General features: G+C 40.1%; 1 protein-coding gene across 5 annotated transcripts in view; it reads left to right on the top strand.

The window, feature by feature from the left end:
• Mdm4 (MDM4 regulator of p53) overlaps nucleotides 1–22,654 on the top strand; it is a 46,950-nt gene extending 24,296 nt beyond the window's left edge. Inside the window, exons 6-11 of one of the 5 annotated variants that reach the window (XM_070041722.1) lie at nucleotides 3,131–3,198; nucleotides 3,931–4,030; nucleotides 7,194–7,354; nucleotides 10,831–10,971; nucleotides 12,073–12,153; nucleotides 14,454–22,654. In XM_070041722.1, the coding sequence (XP_069897823.1) occupies nucleotides 3,131–3,198; nucleotides 3,931–4,030; nucleotides 7,194–7,354; nucleotides 10,831–10,971; nucleotides 12,073–12,153; nucleotides 14,454–15,026 (1,124 nt within the window). In that variant the 3' untranslated portion in view covers nucleotides 15,027–22,654. Of the gene's footprint in view, nucleotides 1–3,130; nucleotides 3,199–3,930; nucleotides 4,031–7,193; nucleotides 7,355–10,830; nucleotides 10,972–12,072; nucleotides 12,154–14,453 lie in introns of those variants that run through there. The other 4 variants (XM_070041723.1, XM_070041724.1, XM_070041725.1 and 1 more) reach the window with 4 other exon arrangements.
• The last annotated feature ends 2,084 nt before the right edge of the window (nucleotides 22,655–24,738 follow it).

The following is a 24,738-nucleotide window of genomic DNA, read 5'->3' as shown; positions in this document are numbered from 1 at the left end:
GGCCCATCAGGGCTACATAGCAAGATTTTATCTACAAAAACAAACCAATAACATAAAATAAAAAATATTACATAGAATTTCCATGTATTGATTACCTAGATTCTCCAAATGGCAGCATCTGAATGCCATAGTTCAGTGGGTATTTCAAAATGTTTTCAGAACCAGGAAATTTTGATTGGTTATCAGCTCTAAGTTAACTTTGTATTGGTTCTTGTGGTTAGCCATCTTTGTTGATTCTCATAAATTGGATTACATGTATTTTATTTGAAAGGAAAATTGAGAAAAGTTTTTTTTATTTTAATTTTTTTCCCCATCACACCCATTAATGTAGTATGAGTTGCCAGTTATTTTGGTAAATTGTTAACATAAATATTATACCCTTTGTCTTTTGTTGTTGTTGTTGTTGGTTGTGGAGCTTGAACTCTGGACCTGGGTGCTGTCCTTCATCTAAAGGCTAGTATTCTATCAGTTGAGCCACAGTGCCACTTCCAGTTTTCTGGTGGTTAACTGGAGCTAAGAGTCTCGTGGTCTTTCCTGCTGGGGCTGGCTTTGTTTGTTTGTTTTTTTTGGGTCCAGTTGTGGGGCCTGAACTCTGGGCTTGGGCGCTGTCCCTCAGCTCTTCAGCTCAAGGCTAGCGCTCTACCACTTGAGCCACAGTGCCACTTCCGGCTTTTGGGCTGGCTTTGAACCTGATCCTCAGATCTCAGCCTCTTGAGTATCCAGGATTACAGGTGTGAGGTACTGGTGCCTGCCTATACCCTTAGTCTTATAGTCTCAAGACCTTGGATTCTGCCTAAGCTCCTCTCTGTCTCAAAGTCATCCCTTTTCTCTGTCCTTCTAAGCCTATGTTCCAATACTGTTGTGTTGGAAATCTAGCAACAGTTTTAGAGAATGACCTGGCTTTGGTGTTTTCTGATCCTCACAGTGGAGCTAACCTTTGTGGCTCTTCTGCTCTGTATTGTCTACCATATGGGCTTATAAGACTACTTAGGTACAATTTTTTATGTCAAGTAACCTTTTAGGAAATATAAAATTAAGCCTACTGCAATGCTGCTGAGAAACTAACCTTTATAGAAGACCTGGAGAGTTTTGAATAGCTAGTTAATGTGTTTAAATGTCCAACATGTATCTAAGTAGAACATAGAAAAGTGCTTTTTGGGGCTGGGAAGGTGGCTCAAGTGGTAGAGCACTTGCCTTGCATGCATGAGGCCCTGGGTTTGATTCCTCAGCACCACATAAGCAAAAAGAAAAAAGCCAGAAGTGGTGCTGTGGCTCAAGTGGTAGAGCACTAGCCTTGAGCTGAAGAGCTGAGGGACAGCGCCCAGGCCGAGTTCAGGCCCCACGACTGGATTCCCCCCCCCCCAAAAAAAAAAGTGCTTTTCATGTAACTTTACACCTTTGCAAATAGGTTAGACCTTTATTTTGATGACTGAAAAAAAAATGTCATTATTTAAAGGGAAAGTGAGGCAGCAAGGTTTTGGTAATATGTGACAATAATAGAATTGCTTTACTAAGGAACTGATAACATTGATCTAACATTGTATGTTAGTCAAATGATGAAGATTATTGTGATCAGAAAATTCTCTCTGAACTTATTAATATTCTTACTTGGCCATAACAATACTTTAAAAAATAATATTCCTTATTAAAATTTTGAAAAAGTTTGCTTTGAGCTAAACAACTGAATTATCAGAGTTTTAAAAATTTTTTTATTTTTTTGCATTTTTTTGTGTGTATGTGTGTGCTGATACTGATCTTTGACTGAGGGCCAAGGTGTTCTACCTTAGCTTTTTTACTCAACAGTGGTGCTCTATCACTTGAGCTACATCATCACTTTTGACTTTTTATCTGGCTAATTGGAAATAAGAGTCTCACAGACTTTTCTGTCCAGGCTGGCTTTGAGCCTTAGCCCTCATATCTCAACCCTAAGCTACTCAGATCCTGGATTATAGGCATGAGCCACTGGTGTCTAGAATGGTCAGACCAGTGTAGAATCTGTATTCTTTTTCTGATAATCCATTTTGGATGAAGATGATATTTCCTGTAAATGTCATCTCTGGAACTGGTAATAGCTGATGGACCTGATCCAAAACAGATTTATTCAAGTGTGTTTTGCTTCCATTTAGCTTCATATAAAGAATGGTTCAAGTTCTTAAATTCTTTACAGCCTAGTTCTTTTCTGAAGCTGGGTTTTTATCTTTTGTTCTGCTGAAAAATTTCCAAGTACTTGAATATATTTGTCTCTTCAGCTAATACAGTATCTAAGTACTTCTGTAAGCTAGGTTATATTTATTTTTTTGGCCTTGAGATAAACTTTTATCTGGTTCTTCTTCCTTCTTAAAAAATATATTAAGTGGGAGAAATGAGGCTTTGTGAAAAAAATTCCAATCTACATTCAGGTGGTGGGACACTTAGAATGCAAGTTTACTTAGGAGCTATTTCTAATTATGAAACATACGGGAAAAATTCCAAGTTTTTATATCTTAAATCGGAACACTTAAGAATACAAATTAAATTTAAAAGGCCAAATATTTTTGTTGTTTGTAAGTGAACAAATCTGGTCCTGCTTGGAATCACTTTTCTTTTCTTTTTTTTTTTTGTTGGTTGTGGGGCTTGAATTCTGGGCCTGGGCACTGTTCTTCAGCTCAAAGCTAGTGCTCTACCACTTGAGCCACAGCACCACTTCTGGTTTTCTGGTAGTTTGTTGGAGATAAGAGTCTCACTGACTTGCTTTGAAACGTGATCCTCAGATCTCAGTCTCCTTAGTAGCTAGGATTACAGGTGTGAGGCATCAACACCTAGCATTTGGAGTTACTTTTTGCATAAAAACTTGAAAGCTTGCTATGAAGAACATTTTTTTTTGTCATTTTTCACTTTCTTCCAGATTATAATTTGGAATTATTTTGAACGTAGCCTGTCTTGGTCGTCTTCTTCTTCTTTTTTTTTTTTTAAATCAGTTTTGGTTTTTACCTTCTTGCACTTGAGAGCCTTTTCTAGCCAACATATAGAAGTATATCTGTAGGTCTGTAGGGACCAAACCGGCGTCAGGGTTGTTTGCTGTGGTCCTGTTTGTGTGGAAAGAATGGTTATTACCAGGGAAGGTTTTCCTTTTGTTTTACTTGCTATCCAGATGCTGCTCAGACTCTGGCTCTCGCACAGGATCACAGTATGGATATTCCAAGTCAAGACCAACTGAAGGTAAAATCACCACACGGTGACTTCTTTTGTTGTACAGAGTGGCCCCTTCTCTGTACCTGTGGATCTTGGACTCCCAAGGCCTTTCCCTGAATGTAATAAGAATTTAATGAGAAAGGTTCTTGGGAGTTCACAGACCAGGGACAGAGTGAACCTTCTCTGTTCTGCCCATAACAGAGTTCCAGTCTCTGAATCTTTCTTTGGGATGTAGCACTTCTGATCTTTAGTTCTTCCAGTGCACTTTCTTTGGTTTGTGTTTGCCTGCGTGGATGTGTGTATATTTCAGATTGTGTATTTACATAAATGTTTAGGAAAACTACTTTATTAGATTTTACCAGACTGTTGTAGTTAAGTTTATGTCAGGCCATTTTATAAAGTCCCCTCAAGAACTTGGGGAAATAATCTTGGTATGTGGTGAGAATTTCACATGTTTTCTTGATTATGCTATTTTGTAGTAGGCAAGTGGTTTTATATAGATAATCTGTTTTAAAAAGAAGATTTTGGCCTTTGTGCAGTTTATTTTCCCCATGTGTGGGATTCTCTTAGTGTTCTGTTCATAGAGATTGAGAAGATGTGTTGACTTTACTTGATGACTGGTTGTGAACTCCAGAGTTCTCTCTCAAGTGCATAACCCATTGTGTTGCACACTCACTGGTGAGCCAGAATGGAACTGCTACATCCCCTGGTCTCAGTCATTTCTACTGAACTGATAGACATCTCTCTCCCTTCTTTCAGCAAAGTGTGGAGGTAAAGCCCAGTTCCAGGAAAAGAACTGAAGAAGGTGATATTTCCACACTACCTATCTCACAGCATAAACGCAGAAATTCTAGAGGAGGTAATTTTGGATTAAGGCTATGCAGACTTTTCTTTTTATAGTTTTCTTTAGTTTTCCCCCCTCCCTCTCTCCCCCTCTTCCCTTCTCCCATTCTCTCCCTCTCTCCACCCTGAATAGCTAGGATTAGAGAAATGAGCATTCAGTGCCTGGCTGGTTAGAATGTTTTGTCTTGACCTTTTGAAGTAAAGACTAATTTTATAGATGTATGTATTTATTTATTTGTTTATTTGATTGTGGGGCTTGAACTCTGGGCCTGGGTGCTGTCCCTGAGCTCTTCAGCTCAAGGCTAGTGTTCTACCACTTGAGCCACAGTGCCACTTCTGGTTTTCTGATGATTTATTGGAGATAAGAGTCTCACAGACTTTCCTGCCTAGGCTGAACCAAGATCCTCAAATCTCAGCCTCCTGAGTAGCTAGGATTACAGGCATGAGCCATCAGTGCCTGGCTAATTTTATAGGTTTTGAAGTTTGTAAACATGGTAAAATACACATACTTACTTTCTAGTAGTTAAGTCTAGTAGTCACCAGATCTTTGCCAGCTAGTTAGGTGTGGTTAGGTTGTTGGAAGTTGTTCTAAAGGTTTTTTTTTTTCTTTTTTTCTTTTTTTTTTCTGGGTCCAGTCATGGGCCTGGGTGCTGTCCCTCAGCTCTTCAGCTCAAGGCTAGCACTCTACCACTTGAGCCACAGTGCCACTTCCGGCTTTTTTCTTTTTGCTTATGTGGTGCTGAGGATTCGAACCCAGGGACTCATGCATGCAAGGCATACCACTTAGTCACCTTCCCAGCCCTGTTCTAAAGGTTTAAATTAAATTTGAATCAGTTATGCTGCATTGTTTTCTACAAATTACATTTAAACATAAAATTAATTTTGGACTATTTATTTTTCTTTGAACTTTTTAGTCTGTATAATATTAAAATTATAGTTTTAAAATTTAGATGCAAGTCTTTATTTTCTATTCAATATGATGCTTAAAAGTATACGAACAAGCTGGGCACTGATGGCTCACACTTGTAATCCTAGCTACTCAGGAGGCTGAGATCTGAGGATCATGGTTGGAAGTCAACCTGGGCAGGAAAGTCTGAGATTCTTGTCAATTAACCACCAAAAAGTTGGAATTGGAGCTATGGCTCAAGTGATAGAGTGTTAGCTTTGAGTACACAAGCTCAGGGACAGTACTCAGGCCCTGTGTTCAAGCCCCAGAACTGGCAAAAAAAAAAAGCGCCAAAAACAAACAAAAAAAACCCCAATTCCCCCAAAAAAATCCAAAGTGTAAGAACAGTTATATAAAAAAATGTTTGGGGCTGGGAAGGTAGCTCAGTGGTTAGAGCGCTTGCCTTACATAGATGAGGCCTTGGGTTCGATTCCTCAGCACCACATAAGCAAAAAGAAAAAACTGGAAGTGGTGCTGTGGCTCAAGTGGTAGAGCGCTAGCCTTGAGCTGAAGATCTGAGGGACAGTGCCCAGGCCCAGAGTTCAGGCCCCAGGACTGGATCAAAAAAAAAAAAAAAAAAAGAATCTTTGTACTGTTTGTATGGAAATTTGGTAGTAAACAGTTTTAGAATGTTCAGTAAAATCTATAGGTAGAAAATACAGAATATTTATTTGTGGAAAGAATATATTATAGAATTTAAATGTAGATGCAGATAACTTTAATACAGTGCCATCTCAGAATCATTTTAGCAATGAATAAGTACAAAGATAGTTGATATACTTATAGTGATGGGATTGACATAAAGTAGCCAAGTTAATCTTATGTTCTGGCAGGGACCTTTTTATTACAGAAATTCTTTTAACAACTTTGAGTACATTTCAGCATCTGTGATGGTTACTGGGAGGCCTAGTGTACTAGAGAGATAGAAGGCAGTAAGAAAGCAGGAAAAGGCTACAACAAAAAGTACTGAAGAGCTGGGCTCCAGTAGCTCATGCCTGTAATCCTAGCTACTCAGGAGGCTGAGATCCTAGGATCACAGTTCAAAGCCAGCCCGGGCAGGAAAGTCCATGAAACTCTTTTTTTATTTTTTTATTTTTATTTTTTCCAGTAGTGGGCCTGAACTCTCGGCCTAGGCACTGTCCCTCAGCTCTTCAGCTCAAGGCTAGCACTCTACCACTTGAGTCACAGTGCCACTTCTGGCTTTTTTTCTTTTTGCTTATGTGGTGCTGGGGAATCGAACCCAGGGCTTCAGGCATGCAAGGCAAGTGCTCTACCACTGAGCCACCTTCCCAGCCCTATGTTAGTGTTCTGAGTGTGGTTTAGACATGAATACAAGGTATTCAAATATGTGTGTCCTTTAATGTTGGCGATGTTGCCACCTAACCCCAAAAGAGTTCATTGGTCTAGAAGGAGCACATGTATATATTTGACAATCTAAAGTTCAGTTTATAATAGTTATAATACCTATGAAAACATGAATTACTGAGAAATATCCCAACAAGCTTTACTGAACAACCTTATTGCCAATTATGGTCAATATTGTAATTAATTTTTTGTTATTAATTTTTGCTGGTCCTGGGGCTTGAATTAATGGCCTAAGCTATGTCCCTGAGCCTCTGTGCTCAAGGCTAGTGCTCTACCATTTGAGCCACAGTGCCACTTCTGGCTTTTTCTGTTTATGTGGTAGTGAGGAATCGAACCCAGGGCTTCATGCATGCTAGGCCAATACTCTACCAGGCACATTCCCAACCATGCCTGCTTTGATCACTAAGGTTAGGCAACGCTGCTGTTACCATTTGCAGTCCATTGGATCAAGTACTTACTCATATTAGAGCAAGTCATTATGATAGTGGTAGGAACATATAAAATGCCAGTAAATGATGACTTAGAAATCCTTTCACAGCATTGCCATTCTTGAGAGGTTTTTATAGTTTAGAGCATACACTCCTACTATTGCTAATGGAGCCTAAACGGGAGATTCTGAGTTCTGATGCTTAAGACAAATCTTTTTGAGTTCTGGTTCTTACTTACTGAAAGTATGAATTTCTTTTACCTGTCATATAATGTGATTATAAATATTCTGATGAGAGTATGAGTTCTTTTTTAAAAGCTATTTTTATTGTTACTATAAAGGTGTTGAACAGAGTGGTTAGAGTTACATAAGTCGGGTAAAGAGTAAGTATTGGGTCTTAAATGTTAAGTATATATTATTATTTTCCTTTGGCTTCTGTAGATGAAGACTTGATAGGAAATTTAACTCAAGATGAAACATCTAGGCTGGAACTTGATTTTGAGGAGTGGGATGTAGCTGGCCTGCCTTGGTGGTTTTTAGGAAATTTGAGAAACAACTATACACCTAGAAGTAATGGATCAACTGATTTACAGACAAACCAGGTAAACTTCACATTTGAATGGGAACTGTGTCCTCCATTCCTTCTGCCTTTCTCCCTCACCCCTCTGCATTGGGGTTTGAACTCAGGGCCTCATGCTTGCTTGACTTGCTTGCTCAGGTGGCATTCTTACTACTTGAGCTATATCTCTGGTCAAGCTTTTTGCTGGCTATTTTGGAGATGGAGTCTAGCAGGATTGTCTGCATGGGATGGCCTTGAACCACCTATCCTTTAGATCTTAGCCTACTAAGTAGGATTATAGACTTGAGTCACTTGTGCCTTTTTTTTTTTTTTTTTGTCAGTTGTGGGGCTTGAACTCTGGACCTGGGCACTGTCCCTCAGCTCTTCAGCTCATGGCAAGTGCTCTACCACTTGAGCCACAGTGCCACTTCCAGTTTTCTTGTGGTTTATTGGAGATAAGAGTCTCATGGACTTTCCTTCCCTGGGCAGGCTTTGAACTGTGATCCTCAGATCTCACTTCAGCCATACCCCTTTAATATAAAGTCTTGATTTAATAAAAAAAAATAAAACTTGGCTTTACTAAACATTCTGTCCCTAGCTTTCCCATAAATTAGCCAGTTATTTCAACCAAACATCACGGTGATCCTGCTAGCTTGCTTTGACATAAACCACATCGAGTTATAAAAGAAATGAGCTTTTTATTCTTGGCTTTCCTGAGCTACTTAGTGTGAATGATTCAAAAGCAAAAGCAAAAATGTTTGGAAACTGTCAAGGTTTGGGGTACTATTAGTATTTCTAATTTTAATTTTTTACCATCAGTAATTTTTAAATGGATTTTTTTTTTTTTTTGGGTCAGTTGTACGGCTTGAACATGGCCTGGGCACTGTCCCTCGGCTCTACCACTTGAGCCACAGCACCACTTCTGGTTTTCTAGTGGTTTATTGGAGATAAGAGTCTCTTGGCCTTTCCTGCCCTGGCTGGCTTTGAATCATGATCCTCAGATCTCAGCCTCCTGAGTAGCTAGGATTATAGGCATCAGCCAGCTTAAATATTTTATCACTGCATGTTTACAGTTAATTTTTCAATGACTTTAAAATATGAGTGGAATAAAATTTAGAGTCCTTTAGACATAGTTTGCCTCTCCTCCTATCATTCTTTGTTGTTTACTGCATGCATTCTAGACACCACACTTGTGACCAAAATTCTTTCCTATCTCAGGCAACTTAAATTTATTCTTTACTTTCTGAGAAAGAACAAATATCCTTTTCCAAGTCCTCTTATTTCCTTTTCTTGATTTCAGACTTGTCTGAAATGTAATTTCTTTTGGGTCCAGTCATGGGGCCTGAACTCTGGGCCTGGGCGCTGTCCCTCAGCTCTTCAGCTCAAGGCTAGCGCTCTACCACTTGAGCCACAGCACCACGTCCAGCTTTTTTTCTTTTTGCTTATGTGGTACTGAGGAATCGAACCCAGGGCATCATGCATGCAAGGCAAGCGCTCTACCACTGAGCCACCTTTCCAGCCCCTGAAATGTAATTTCTTTAGAGAGGTTATTCCTAGCTACCAAGGATGTCATACTCTATAGTTCCAGTGGGGTCCATTCACATTTGTAGCTGGATTTTTACAAGAAATGGCCCCGCAAAACCTCCTAATTCACATAGCCTCCTCCTAAACCTCTCTACTCCTTTATCTTAATTTGTATTCTTCATTTCACTTGTCATTTTGTAAAATCATCATTATATAATTGAGTTTTTTTGTTGTTGTCGGTCATGGGGCCTGAACTCTGGGCCTGGACGCTGGCCCTCAGCTCTTCAGCTCAAGGCTAACGCTCTACCACTGAGCTGCCTTCCCAGCCCTAAAAGTTAGTTTTTATTAGGATGTATTAGTTGTGCATAGGTGGAAGAGGGGTTGTTAAAACATATACATACATACTGTGAACTCCAAACTCATTCCTCTTCACACCTTCTTAAAACAGTTTTGCTGGGCACTGGTGGCTCACACCTGTAATCCTAGATAGTCAGGAAGCTGAGATCTGAGGATTGCAGTTCAAAGCCAGTCCAGGCAGAAAAATCCATGGGACTTTTAATTAACTAGCAAAAAGCCAGAAGTGGAGGTGTGGCTTAATTGTAGAGCACCAGCCTGAGTTCATGCCATGAGTAGTTGCATGCACGGGCACAGATGCTCACAGGCACACACATACGCACTCAACCCCCTGCCCCCTCAACATTTTCAATAGGTTTCATTGTTCTATTTTCATATACATTGGCTACATTTATTCTCCTTTTACTTTCTGTGTTGACTTCCTTCTAGTACCTCCAACATAGCTCATTTTGTTTTCGTGTGTGTGTGTGTGTGTGTGTGTGTGTGTGTGTGTGTGTGTGTGTGTGTGTGTGTGTGTATCTTCAGCTCTCAACCTCGTGAGTAGCTAGGATTACAGGCATGAGCCACCAGCACCAAGCCTGAGGTTCTTTTTTAATGTATATTAATTGTACAAAAGGGTTTCATCATGAGAATTCACATATGCATATATTTTAATTTAGATTAACTCATCTATTGCTGTCTTTCTCAGTCTCCCCACCTCCTTATTACTCATTAGCTTTCAGTGAGAGTTATCTTATGCCATCTTCCTAGACAGATATCATGGTTTGTCCTCCATCATTTTCTTTCCCTTTTAATGATTGTATTTTGTATATGTATTTATTGTCTATTTACCCATAGATGAATGAAAAAAATAAGTTTCCACACACTTAAATTTGTTCAACGGTTCACATGTGGTTGAGTGTGGTTGTGTAAACTTGTAACTTTTTTTTGTTTTTTGTTTTGTTTTGTTTTGTTTTTTTGAGTCTGGTCATGGGGCCTGAACTCTGGGCCTGGGCACTGTTCCTCAGCTCTTCAGCTCAAGGCTAGCGCTCTATCACTTGAGCCACAGTGCCACTTCCGGCTTTTTTCTTTTTGCTTATGTGGTGCTGAGGAATTGAACCCACGGCCTCATGCATGCAAGGCAAGCTCTCTACCACTGAGCCACCTTCCCAGCCCTAAATTTGTAATCTTAATATGTGGAAGGTTAAGGAAGATTATGAGTTCATGGTCCACCTGGGCGCCATAGCAAAACACTTCAGGAAGTGGCAGGGAAAAAGTTTCCATTACTGTCTATTTCTTCAGAAAGCAGTCATCGATGATTAAAAGAAAGAATAATGTAATATTTTCTAGATTCTTGTGGAGAGGAATATTGAGGAATATTTCTAGTTAAGCCACTGTGAGTTCTTTCAAACTCATCAGCATGTGTCTTGGAAGTTATACCTCATTTTCTGTTAAAATAGGAAATTGTCAAGTACTCTTAAATCCAGCCATTGGTTTAACCATAGTACTTGCCAAGTAGAATGAATGCTTACATATCTGTTGAGGAAAGATGAGATGTTCTTTGGAGATAAGAGTGTCAGCAATTTAAGTTTTGAGTTCATTTGTGTTTGCTGAATAGTAGTGAGGAGCCACCGACTATTCATGTTCATTTTTCTCTGTTAGGATATAGGTACTGCCATTGTTTCAGACACTACAGATGATTTGTGGTTTCTAAATGAGTCAGTATCAGAACAATTAGGTGTTGAAATAAAAGTTGGAGCTGCTGATTCTGAACCAGAAGTAGGGAAAGTGAATGACAAAAAGGTACGTTCTAGAAAAACTTTGTTGATTGTATTTATGTATTTATGGTGTAATATGCTTAGGTTTCTGTATCTCTTTGAACAATAAGTTGCTCACATAATTTTCTTCTTTTGCTTTTTTTTTGGTGCTGGTCCTGGGACTTGAACTCAAGGCTGGCACTTGTACCACTTGAGACACAACTCCACTTCTGACTTTTTGGTGGTTAATTGGAGATAAGGCCAGGTACAGGTGGCTTATGCCTATAATCCTAGGTACTCAGGAGGTTGAGATCTAAGGGTCATAGTTCAAAGTCAGCTCAGGCAGGAAAGTCTATGAGACTTTTCTCTCTTTTATTGTATCTATTTGGACTCAAAATAAACTATTCAGAAAAACCTGGAAGTGGTGCTATGGCTCACTTTGGTAGAGTGCTAGCCTTGAGCAAAAGGAGCTCAGGGACCAGAGTTCAAGCCCCTGGACTGGCCAAAAAAATAAAAATAAAAAGAGTGGCTAGAAAGGTGGCTTAGTGATAGAGTGCTTGCCTCACATGCATGAGGCCCTGGATTTGATTCCTCAGCACTACAGCCGAAAATGCTGGAAGTAGCACTGTGGCTCTAGTGCTGAGGGACAGTGCCCAGGCCAAGAGTTCAGGCCCCATGACTGACCAAAACAAAAGAGAGAAAGAGAAAGAGTCTCACAGACTTTCCTGCCCAGGCTGGCTTTGAACCTTAATGGTTAGCCCCTGAGCAACTAGTATTATAAGCGTGAATCACCAGGGTCTGGCTACCTTTTAGGTTTTTTATTGTTGTTGTTTGTTTTGTGCTAGTCCTGGGTCTTGAACTCAGGGCCTGGGCAGTGTCCTTGAGATTTTGTGCTTAAGGCTAGCTTGCTACCACTGAGCCACAGCGTCACTCCTGGATTTTTGGTGTTTTATTGGAGATAAGAGTCTCATAGGCTTTCTTTCCTGGGCTGGCTGTGAGCTGTGATCCTCAGATTTTAGCCTCCTGAGTAGCTAGGATTATATAGGTGTGAGTTTTAAATTGAAGCTGATTTGTCTTTTTTGCTTTCAGGTAATAGTCACATCTAAAACAGGTACACCTTACTAATGAGATGTCTTTACCTTCACAGGTGATTGAAGTGGTAAAAAATGATGATTTTGAGGACTCTAAGTCCTTAAATAGTGATACTGATGTAGAAGTTACCTCTGAGGTATGACTGTCCAGTTAAAGTTCTTTTGAATTGATCACATGTTTAGATGATGTAGTCCTAGTAGCTTCTTTGTGTTGAAGAATGCCATTTTCCCCATTTCTAACCACTTTTCATAGTTGCAAAAAGGTTGTTGGATTATTCAGATCTTGTTAGAGGTTTTTATTGGAATTTTGGAGGAAAGGGGATAATTTGATCCATTCTTTCCTTACTTGGGGAAGGATGATCCAAAATGCCTCTGTGTCCCTGCCATCAAACTTTTTGGACATAACACAGTAGAGACACAGAGTTACTCAAAGTGGTCTTATGTTTCCCCACTAAGTACCTGTATCCCAAGGATCGATAGAGCTGGAGTCTATCTAAAATTCTTGTGTCAATTAAAAAATAATTTCTTCAATATTTTCTTAAAAAGAGCCAAGTAAAGGTTAGTTTCCACACAGATTAATATTCATGGAGACTATTAAAGATTTGTCGATAAGCTCTTAGGCAATAAGTGTTACCAATTGATAGTTGAAAGTCTAGATCAAAATTTATAGTTTGCTTTTCTCCTCTTATGCTATTTCCTTCCATCTTTCTTCTTTTTTTTCCCCTCTCTCTCTCTTTCTCTCTTTTCTTTTTCTTTTTGGTTGGTCATGGTGCTTTTGAACTTTGGGCCTGGTCACTATCCTTGAGATCTTCAGCTCAAGGCTAGTGCTCTAGCACTTTGAGCCACAGTGCCACTTCCAGTTTTCTGGTGGTTAATTGACAATAAGAGTCTCACAGACTTTCCTGCCTAGGATCTCGGCGTCCTGAGTAGATAAGATTACAGGTGTGAGACAGCTGTGCCTGGCTCCTTCCACTTTTCTTTCTTGTTTTCTTTTTTTTTTTTGGCTTGAACACTGGGCCTGGGCGCTGTCCCTCAGCTCTTCAGCTCAAGGCTAGTGCCCTACCACTTGAGCCACAGCACCACTTCCAGCTTTTTCCTGCTTATGTGGTACTAAGGAATTGAACCCAGGGCCTCATGCATGCAAGGCAAACGCTCTACCACTGAGCCAACTTCCTAGCCCTGTTCCTGAACTCTTGAACTGAACACAAGTACTTTATCACTTGAACCACAGCACCACTTCCTGTTTTGTGTTGGTTAATTGAAGTGCGATCCTCAGATCTCAGCCTCCTGAGTAAGATTATAGGGGTGAACCACTGGCACCCGGCTCCACTTTTTCTTTTATTGCTTCCTTCAGTTAGGTAACTGGGAGAAAAGTGGTAGGGAATTGGGTAGGAAGGAGTTCTATGTTTTGCTGCTTGGGGGGGAGAGGCATTTTTAGGTTCTCTGGTGTTAATTCCTCCCACTCTGTATTGCTGTTGACCATTGTGATAATTTATTGCAAATTACTTACCTGCCTATTCATAGCTAAGTAATAAAATGGAACATAATAGGTCCAGTAAGTGTTCTTAACCATAATGCAAATAGCTGAGATACATGTTCCCATCTTAATCAGACTTCTATGGCTATTTGGGTAAAGAATAGCTATTATGCCAATAGATTGTATTTCATCGAATCAGGATGTTATGGAGGTTAGTAAGCCGTGTTATTTTATGTTTTGTTAAAAAAATGCCAGTTAAATAGTTGTATACTGTCATACCTCAAACTTTCTTTTGTGGCTCATTGGAAAGCATTTTAGTTAAACAAATAACCATATCCCAGCCTCTCAGTATAGGCAGTTGAGTTGTGACTTCTAAACTTGAAGTGCTTGGCCTTCATTGAGAAAGAAATCAAGTCTGCATGTGTCAGATCATTGATCCAAAGGCAGGCAATTAGCCACATTAAGCATGCATGACATGTTCTAAGTAGCTACCTTAAAATCAAGCACAGCATTTGAAATTCATTGAATATAGAGAAGTAGGAGGGAATTATTTGGCATTCAAAGGCAAAGACATTGGATTTTTAGAGGGTGTGATTTTGCTATACAGTTAGCTACATATGGTCCCAGAAGTAGTGAGAGAACATGAGTAAAACTAAATTTTTAAACCTCATGTTAGTTTTAGCTTCCTCTTCATTAAGTTTTTAAGATTTTATTAATTTTTAGGGGAGAAAGAATACTACCTATTTTTTATTTGTTTAGTCTTTGCTGGGCAAAGGAATAAATTATGCTTAGAAAACAAGTGTAAAACTTCCACATAGTTGTAGGATTTGTTCACATCCTGGCTGAACCACTGGTGTGTAATATCTAGGCCATCACTAGTTTGGTGAAATGATAGCCTGCTGTCTCTTTTTCAGCTTACCGTGAAGTGAATATTAATTGGCTGTACTTACCTCTTTGTAGGATGAGTGGCAGTGTACTGAGTGTAAGAAATTCAACTCTCCAAGCAAGAGGTACTGTTTTCGTTGCTGGGCCTTGAGGAAGGATTGGTATTCTGATTGTTCTAAGTTAACTCATTCTTTCTCCACGTCTGATATCACTGCCATACCTGAAAAGAAGGAAAATGAAGGAATTGATGTCCCTGATTGCCGAAGAACCATTTCAGCTCCAGTTGTTAGACCTAAAGAGGGATATGTAAAAGAAGAAAATTCCAAACTTTTTAATCCCTGTAACTCAGTGGAATTCTTGGATTTGGCTCACAGTTCTGAAAGCCAAGAGACTATTTCAAGCCTGGGAAAACTATCAGATAACCTTTCTGAGCACAGAACAGATATGGAAAGTATGGAGGATTGCCAGAATATTTTGAAGCCTTGTAGCTTATGTGAGAAAAGACCGCGAGATGGGAACATTATCCATGGGAAGACAAGCCATCTTACCACTTGTTTTCCATGTGCTAGAAGACTAAAGAAGACTGGAGCTTCATGCCCTATTTGCAACAAAGAGATTCAATTGGTTATTAAGGTTTTTATAGCATAGTTGAATCAGTTGTAGAGAAATATTGGGAGGATTAGGTCATTCATCAAAACATCAGTATTCTTGTGAGGCAGAGGCAGGAAGATTACAGGTTTTAAGTCATCTTGGTCTACATAGTGAGACTGTCTCCAAAGAAAAGTAAAGCAATCAGTATTGCGCATCTACTCCATGTGGCCTACTGTACGTGTTCATTTGCTCATGTGAACATCTGTTTTGAGTCATTTTTTGCCTCTAATCTTATATGAAATGTGAGAATATTTTAGAACTAGATATCAATCTGGGGACTATATGAACATGGTAAAATATGTAAGGCATTTCATTGTCCCTCCAAAGATGACAATTTGGGAGGAAACTTATCAGTACAAACCAAAATGCATTCATTTATTCACTTACCAGATTGTTTGAAGACTTAGCTCTTTAATTGTTCTCTACCCTACTTTACATTCTTCTGTTGTCAGAATCCAAGGTAGTTATTTAAAAAATGCTAAGGGGCTGGAAAGTTGGCTCAGTGGTAGAGCACTTGCCTTGCATGCCTGAGGCCCTGGGTTCGATTCCTCAGCACCACATAGGCAAAAAAAAAAGCCGGAAGTGGCGCTGTGGCTCAAGTGGTAGAGCGCTAGCCTTGAGCTGAAGAGCTGAGGGACAGCGCCCAGGCCCAGAGTTCAGGCCCCATGACCGGACCCAAAAAAATAAAATAAAATAAAAAGTGCTAGGCTAACACTGAGAAAACCCTCCTGATTAAATTATGAGTGCTTTTCTAATCACTGTTGAAATGAGACCACCTGGTTCAGAGAAAGTGGAACACAGGTTTGTTTGTTTATTTTAAGTGTTATTTCTTGGTGTGTTTTGTTATGCTAGAGATCAAACCCAGGGCCTCCAACCTGTGCTGTGCCACTGTGTCACTCTTAGTGTTTCAGCCTTGTGTTGCTTAGATGGGCCTCTAACTCTTGATGTTCCTGCTTCAGCCTCCCAAGTAGCTGGGATTACAGGTGTGGGTCACCATCTCCTACTGAAGAAAAAGCTTTGAAATACAAGGATTTCTTCTTCACATGCCTAAGTACAATAGTTTACAAACATTTTTGCTAACTTACTCCTTAAATATTTTTGAGACAATTGTCTGTAATCTTTTGCACATTTAAAAACTGTAGATAGGCTTAACATGTGGTGTGGAGTGTTTCCTTGGAGGATTAAGCACTGCAAACTTTATAGAACATTCCTGTCACCCCAGTGTTCACCTTACTCCTTTTGAGCCACCTTTCAACCATAACGTGGTTCTCACCATAGATTAGCTTTCCATATGCACATTTTAAATTTGACATTAATTTTTTTTTCTGGCAGGGTGGGGGGTTTGAGTTCATGGCTAGGGTACCAGCTTAAGGCTAGTGCTCTACCACTTGAGCCACAGCTCCACTTATGTTTTTTTGGTGGTTAATTGGAGATAAAAGTCTCACAGACTTTCCTGCTTGGGCTGGCTTTGAACCATGGTCTTCAGAACTGAGCCTTCTGAGTAGCTAGGATATAGGCCTTTGATACCTGGCCTTTCACATCTAAGTTTTTAAAAGTTTAAGTACTTACAAAGGATAAACCAATATATTTTGTTTGTTTAAAATATTTTTTATTAAAGCCTTGGAGCTATAGATTTAGATGATTTTTAGAAAAAATCCTGTTGTATAAGCTGGCAAAGCCTTTTCTGATTTACAAACAGATCAGCCAAATCAGACTACACTTAAGTCAGAAAATATACTCATTTTAGTTCAGTTTAATACATGAGAAGAAATAACAGAAATACACCTCTGGCACAGCTTGTTCAGTGATCAGCTTTAAAAAGAGAAGGTACAGAATTCTGAACCAAGCTCTCCTTGCCTTGCCTTCTTGGTCCTCGTGGTCTTTTGGGAGTTCTCCAGGTTTTTTGGTCTCTCTCTGTCTCTGGAGTTGTTCACATCGCAAGGCAGTGGTCTACACAGTAAGATTTGGATAGGGACTAAGGTTACTATGAAAAGGGAAGTAAAGAGAAATCTTCTTTAGTTATCTTTGGCTATATCAGTTTTAGGACAAATACAGAAACTGTAGGCTTTCAAATGGAGTTCTTTATAGCTATCCCAGTCTGCTAAACTCACAGGAACATCTTGTCATAGACCCAGGGATACACGGAGGAAAATCTTCATGTGTTGTCAGGGATGTGAGTGTATAATTTTGAAGACCCGGGCTTTTCCTAGGGCTTTTGAACTTAGCAGTGTAGTCATAAGAATCACCTAGGTGGGGCTGGGAAGGTGGCTCAGTGGTAGAGCGCTTGCCTTGCATGCTCAAGGCCCTGGGTTCGATTCCTCAGCACCACATAAGCAAAAAGAAAAAGCCGGAAGTGGCACTGTGGCTCAAGTGGTAGAGCGCTAGCCTTGAGCTGAAGAGCTGAGGGACAGCGCCCAGGCCCAGAGTTCAGGCCCCACGACCGGACCCAAAAAAAAAAAAAAAAAAAAGAAAAAAAAGAATCACCTAGGTTTCTGGTTCAAAGTGCTCCAATCCCCTGAATACATGTTCCTGAAAGTTCTGATGCAAGTGTTGTATAGAGTATGCATTTGGAAGCCCTGTTCTAAAGGAAAGATTTTTTTTCTTCCTGTTTTTGTAGGTACTAAAATAGCAAAATCTTTTCATTACCGCAGTTAGTTTCCAGAAACAAAGTTTTCTTAAAATTACTGAGTTTCAAAAACTATAATGCACTCACATATTTAGTCCCTTTGCATAAGAAGTGAAATGAGAGGTGATGGAAGAGTTGGAACTAGGAGCAGTCTGCTGGCTAGTAAATGTTCAAGAAGTACTTGTTAACCTTCTCATACTTTGTTAGTACTTTAAAGGTGGTCCATGTGGAATTTGGGATGGCTGAAATCTTATAATATGTGATTTATAGCCAAAATGAGACTTTAGAGAAATACTTTGAACACTTTATCCCATGAGAAGGTCTTGTGTTTCCAGTCTTGGCCAATCAGATATTACCTCTTGCTCTCTGAGAACAAGCAAAAGTTCACAGAGGAACCTGAACCATTTTCTCCATTGTTGCTGCTTTCTGGAGAATGAAACATCCCTAAGGATGAGTTATTTTTTCCTAGGAAGCAAAACTAGCCTCTGGAGGAGAATGTCTGCTAGACTATGGTGAGTGCTGTGAAACTTTCTAAAGTTAATTTCCTCCCAGTTTCTCCACCATCAGTACTCTTTATAATACTTTAATAGCTTTCTTTTTTCTTTTGCTAGTCAAGTGTTCTTGTAAATTATAGACTGGATTGGAAATCTGCAGTTGTATCTTATTGATTGATCCCTTAAAGTCTTTTTTTAAAAAAACTTAATAATTGAATATTTTATTTACATTTTGTATATATGAAATGCTAATTTTGGTTCATCCTTAGCCCTATGGGCTACTCAGCCTTCCTCCTTTTCTGGCTTGTTCAGCTGCATTTTCACTGCGCTCCTTTAGCACTAAGTACTTTTTGTAGAAGACTAGAAGGTATGCTTTTGGTTTTTATTTTGTAGTGTTAGGTATATGTGTTTGAGTTGAATCCATTTTTACCTGATTTATTTCAAACCTTCTTCTGTTTTTTCATTTTGTTCTTTTTTTAATTGCCTCCAGATTGTTTTTTTCTCTCTGTCCCTAAAGCAAGGCACAGTTTGTGAAGTCTTCAGAGCTTAGTAGTATAAGATAATCACCATTCATTGGTTTATTTATTTTTATTTTTCATTTTTTGTTGGTTGTAGGGCTTGAATTGTGGGCCTGGGCACTCATTGGTTTGTTTTAATTGCAGAAACATGAGCTCTGATTTTCTGGAGGCAGTGTCAGTTTGTCCTACTTTTCAGCATGCTATCTGAGTTCAGTGTTTTCTGCAACATTATGCCATAGACTAATGAAATCTTACCACATTAGCATTGTGTTTCTTAGTTGTCCTTTAGATGAATACTTTTACAAATGATTTCTTGGACAAAAGTTCAGAGCAGAGGGGCTAGGAAGGTGGCTCAGTGGTACAGTGCTTGCCTTTCATGCCTGAGGCCCTGGGTTCGATTCCTCAGCACCACATAAGCAAAAAGAAAAAAGCGAGAAGTGGCGCTGTGACTCAAGTGGTAGAGCGCTAGTCTTGAGCTGAAGAGCTGAGGGACAGCGCCCAGGCCCAGAGTTCAGGCCCCACGACCAGACCCAAAACAAAACAAAACAAAACAAAAAAAGTTCAGAGCAGAGATGATTAATTCTTAAGGAGAAAAAACTCTAGATCACAACAAAAAATATTTCCTATCTCATTATTAACTCATTTCCTTTCCAGTGTACTCAACAGTAATTAACATGCCTTTGTATTTAGTACTTACATCAAACTATAAATTTAGACTAAACCTTTAAACTGGTATGGTCATATTCACAGTCCATCTAGGGATAGCATAGGTTTCCAGTTGTAGGCTGGAACAGTGAATAGGGTTCTAGCTAGACCAGCTTCTAAACTGCCAGTCTTCACTGCCAAGCTTAATAGAAGGTGAGTTTTAGATACAATTTATGTATGTCTAGATGTATGTTACACTGTGTGGCATGCTACTTGGCTTGAAAGAATTTATAGTTTTAAAGGTCAGCATCATTTGTAATTGTTTATGTCAATTCAGTGCAATGTTGGTTGGTTTGAAAAACATTAATAAGAATTAGGTGTTCTTGAGCTCTACTGTCCTATTGTAATTAATGTTACCTTCTTGGTTTACTTTTAAAAGGAAACTTGTTAACCGGCAATGTAATCTCTTCCCCCTTCCTCCAGTTATGTGAAAGTACATGGCTTTAGATACTGTGAACCTCTTCAATTTAGCTCATTATATGTTTAAGTTATTCAGATCTATATCCTAGAGAAGAATTCAATTTGATGGTTCCTCTCTTTCATGGGTGTGTGTGTTTGTGCACACACTGTCAAGACTGATGCTCCCTTTGCTAAAGATGGCTGTAGCTTCCTAACTTACTGTGTTTAGAACCTGCACTTCAAAGATAAAGAAACTGCAAGCTCTCCCCTGTGCCAAAAGTAAAATGTATGGTGTTTACAGATGTCTGTAAATTTTGCACACTGACATAGGGAGAGGTGAGGTTACTTTGCTGGAATTTCTCAGATTTGTGACTAGGTGAGCTGCAGTTTAGCATAGGAGGGGATGAGGCCCTATGGCTAAGCTAGAAATGTATCTCATATGTAGTTCAAGTGGCTCCCTAGACTTAGTTGGGGGAGTTTTTCTTGGTTGTTTTGAGGTATTCTCTCTGTTGACAGAGTGTTCCTTAATTGTCTGCCAGTGCTATCTGCTGCTTCTGTAGAAGCCACCAACCTTTTTTCTCCTGTGGGAGGATGTCCCGTAAGCCTGAGCTCTTTCTATGTAATGAACGTGCAATCGCAAGTAATACCACTATTGGCGAGCGTGTTAAATGATAGTAAACTCTCATGAACCTCCAGTGGTACCCATTTGAATGACTGCAGTGTTACAGAGGTACATCTGCAGAAGGAAGTGGCAGGTGCTTCTTGGTAGTATGTCTGAAGTCCATGATGCCGCTTCCCTTGCAGGTTGGTTCCCTTCATGGAGGGTTCTTGTGTGCTCTGGGAGCACAGCACCACTAATAGAATTCCTCATTTCTTAGGGTGGAGAGGTCAAAGATAAAAGGACCAAGGGCTTATCAGAGCATTCTCTTTCTCAGTGTGGTTGCTGTAATTTTATAAATGCTTTATTGAAAATTGACAGCTGTCATGACAGTTCAGAGCATTTAATTTCTTTTTCTTTTTTTTTTTTTTTTGGGTCTGGTCGTGGGGCCTGAACTCTGGGCCTGGGTGCTGTCCCTCAGCTCTTCAGCTCAAGGCTAGTGCTCTACCACTTGAGCCACAGCGCCACTTCCGGCTTTTTTCTTTTTGCTTATGTGGTGCTGAGAAATTGAACCCAGGGCCTCTGGCATGCAAGGCAAGCGCTCTACCACTGAGCCACCTTCCCAGCCCAGAGCATTTAATTTCTTACCTAAAGTTTTTTTTTTTTTTGTTGGTCATGAGACTTGGAACTCTGGGCCTGGGCACTGTCCCTCAGCTCTTCAGCCCAAGGCTAGTGCTCTACCACTTGAGCTACAGCCCCACTTCCGATTTTCTAGTAGTTATTGGAGATAAGAGTCTCAAGGACATTCTTGCCTGGGCTGGCTTTGAACTGCGATCCTCAGATTTCAGCCTCCTGAGTAGCTAGGATTACAGGCATGAGCCATCGAAGACCGGCAAGTTTGTTTGTTTGTTTGTTTGTTTGTTTATTTAATACAAGAAGTACTTGGATGTCAACAGATATTTACACTTTCTTCACTGTTTCTTTACTGTTTCTTCTTAAACCTCTTAGTTCAAAGTTACTATTTCTGATATGGCTTTTATACCAGAGGCCTTCTGTGTCACCCTAGGGATGGTTATAACTACAGTGCTTTTAGGTAGGACCCTTTTCCAGGGCTTCCTGAGGAATATTTGTTTCAGAGTGAGGCGGGGGTTCCAGCAGTAAGGAAGGAAGCTATAATGTCAGAGCTGCTATTCAGTGTAATTAAGGGCTTTGTGTGATGGACAGGGTGAGGAGCTTTCCTTTTGTCTAAGCACTAAGAAATTGAAGTCAGCCTTCCTCTTTATACAGAAAGGGTATTTGTTTTCTCTGTAGTTTTTGACTTGTTTTGACTTTGTTTTTTAGTAAGAATCAAGATGTCTTTTCTGATCTTTTTCATTCCCTGCCCCTTTTTTTAAACCAATAGAAAGTGAAATGTTCTTTAGTCTCCCAAGCACTTGGCACAGAAGGTGCAATCAATCAGTGTCTAAACAGACTGTTTTGTCTATGCTACGCATGCACTAATTAGTGCCTTTTGGATAGGGAGATTATCCCATTTGCTTGAGTTCCAAGCCTTGAAGTTTTTAAGGCTCAGTTTTCTCATCTGTAAAATGAGCATATACACTCACCCTCATAGTTTTCTACCTCATGGTTTGTTGTGGGATTAAGAATGGGGGAACAACTTTAAAACTTATGGTTGTCTTGAGGAAGATAAAAAGAAGCTATTATGATCTTGGTAGATCAAGCTCTGGGGTGTATGTCCATAATCCCTCATGTCCTGGAAGCTGAGCATACATTGATTCATTCTTCTTATACCTACGTACAGCATCTGTGTTGCTTACTGTAAGCCCTCTACTATATATCTAGCTCCAGTCCTTTCCTTGTCCTGAGGCACTTGATTAGAAGAGTTCTGTCACCAAGTATTCTGAGAGAAGTGTGTGTAGATTTGGATGGCAGACTCTGCCTTGCTGTGATCTTTGTGTGTATACTCTTAGAGAAGTGTCGTTGAAATACATTGCCAGTAATCAGAAAACATGCAACTTTCCAAATATTTCTAATCAAGTAGTCATGGGCAATGGGAGTAGCAAATGAGGCCTCATACACTGGGACGAAAGGCAATTTATAATAATTGAGTAGAGGCCAGCTTACTAAATGAGGACAGAGGGAGACATTTTCTCAAATTCTTGCCTAGTTTTATCATAAGTTCCGCTGAGTTCATAGCTCTGTATCCTTTTGCTGTTTGCACTATGTAATGCTTTTGATGCCTTTTGATTTTACTGTTTTTGTGCATTAAATATTTTTCATTTTTATTGTGTGTTGTCATTATTGGGGAAATACATAATTTTGTATACAGCGAAATCTCATTTTCTGTATTTTTTTACCTTATTTGGGAAATTTATTGCACTTGAAATGAACAGCAGCTTTCTGTCAAATTACTACTTTATTTTATTTTCATGTTCCTTGTCCTCACCTTTTGCTGAGTATTTTTTTTTTTTTTGCCAGACTTGGGGCTTGAACCCTTGGCCTGGGCACTGTCCTTGAGCTTCTTTTGTTCAGGCCTAGCACTGTATCACTTGAACCACAGCTCCACTTCCAGCTTTTTCTGTGTATGTGGTACTGAGGAATCAAGCCCATGGCTTCATGCATGCTAGGCAAGTACTCTACCACTAAGCCACATTCCCAGCCCATTGTTGAGTTTTTCTTTCTTTCTTTTCCTTCCTTCCTTCCTTCCTTCCTTCCTCCCTCCCTCCCTCCCTCTCTCCCTCCCTCTCTCTCTCTCTCTCTCTCTCTCTCTTTCTTTCTTTCTTTCTTTCTTTCTTTCTTTCTTTCTTTCTTTCTTTCTTTCATTTTCTTTCTTGCGCCACTTCCGGTTTTCTGGTGGTTAATTGGAGATAGGAGTCTCAGGCATTTTCCTGCCCAGGCTGGCTTTGAACTGTGATCCTCAGATCTCAGCCCCCTGAGTAGCTAGGATTACAGGCAAGAATCACTGATACCTGGCTTTGCTGAGTACTTTTGTAAAATTGAGTTTACTGGGTGTTTAAATTAGGGTTAGTATGCACTATTGAGGGTCTCTGGGAGTGTAGCTCTTGGAAAGCTAACAAGTCTGATGAAACCTAACTAACTCCTGTACATCACCTCCATAGCAATAAAAATATTTTAAAAAATGAGACCTCTTCAACATAACATTTTACATTAAATTTTAGGCCCTTCCTTGAAGTTAGTGGTCTGTGGCCCTCAGGTTCTGCTCTTGGAGTGATATCAAAGAATAGTCTACAGAGAGCTTGCTAGTACATATGCCCTTTTTTGGCGGGGGGGTTATGGGGGCTTGAGCTCTGGGCTTGGGTGATGTCCCTCAGCTCTTCAGCTCATGGTGAGCGCTCTACTACTTAGCTATAGCACCACTTCGGATTTTCTAGAAATTATTGGAGATAAGAGTCTCACAGAGTTTCCTGCCTGGGCTGGCTTCGAACCTTGATCCTCAGATCTCAGCCTCCTAAGTAGCTAGAATTACAGGCGTGAGCCACCAATGTCTGGCTTACGTATGCCTTTAAAAAGGCAATACATACCTTCTTTTCCTAAAAAGTTTGGGCTAAGCCAGGCACCAGTAATTCATATCTGGAATCCTAGCTACTCGGGAGGCTGTCTGTCTAAGGATGATGATTTGAAGCCAACTTGGGCAGGAAAGTGCCAACTTGGGCAGGAAAGTGCGTGAGACTCATCCCCAATTAACCAGCAAGGAGCCAGAAATGGAGTAGTAGAGTGATAGAGTGCCAGCCTTAAGCACCAAAGCTCAGGGACAGTGCCTAGGCTCTGAGTTTAAGTCCCAGTATCAGAACAAAAGGAGGGGGGCTGGGAAGGTGGCTCAGTGGTAGAGCGCTTGCTTTGCATGCCCGAGGACCTGGGTTTGATTCCTCAGCACCACATAAGCAAAAAGAAAAAAGCCGGAAGTGGCGTTGTGGCTCAAATGGTAGAGTGCTAGCCTTGAGCAAAAATATCTCAGTGCTGGGGCTGGGAAGGTGGCTCAGTGGTAGAGCACTTGCCTTGAATGCTCGAGGCCCTGGGTTCGATTCCTCAGCACCACATAAGAAAAAAGCCGGAAGTGGCACTGTGGCTCAAGTGGTAGAGCGTTAGCCTTGAGCTGAAGAGCTGAGGGACAGCCCCCAGGCCCAGAGTTCAGGCCCCACTACTGGACCCCCCCCCCCAAAAAAAAAATGCTGACTTAAAAATCTCAATGCTCAGGCCCTGAGTTCAAGCTTCATAGCTGGCAAACAAAACGGCAAAACCCCAAAACAACAACAAAACCAAAATTGTGTAAAAAGGTTATAGGTTTGAGAATATGGGGATAATCTTGCTAATAATTTTTTCTGGGCAGGAAAGTCTATGAGACTGTCAG

The sequence above is a fragment of the Dipodomys merriami genome, unplaced genomic scaffold (genome assembly GCF_024711535.1).
Source record: "Dipodomys merriami isolate MVZ:Mamm:240054 unplaced genomic scaffold, mDipMer1.0.p SCAF_31, whole genome shotgun sequence".
Taxonomy (NCBI): Eukaryota; Metazoa; Chordata; class Mammalia; order Rodentia; family Heteromyidae; genus Dipodomys; species Dipodomys merriami.
Note: the sequence above shows the minus strand (reverse complement) of the source record. Positions and strands in the feature narration are given on the sequence as shown.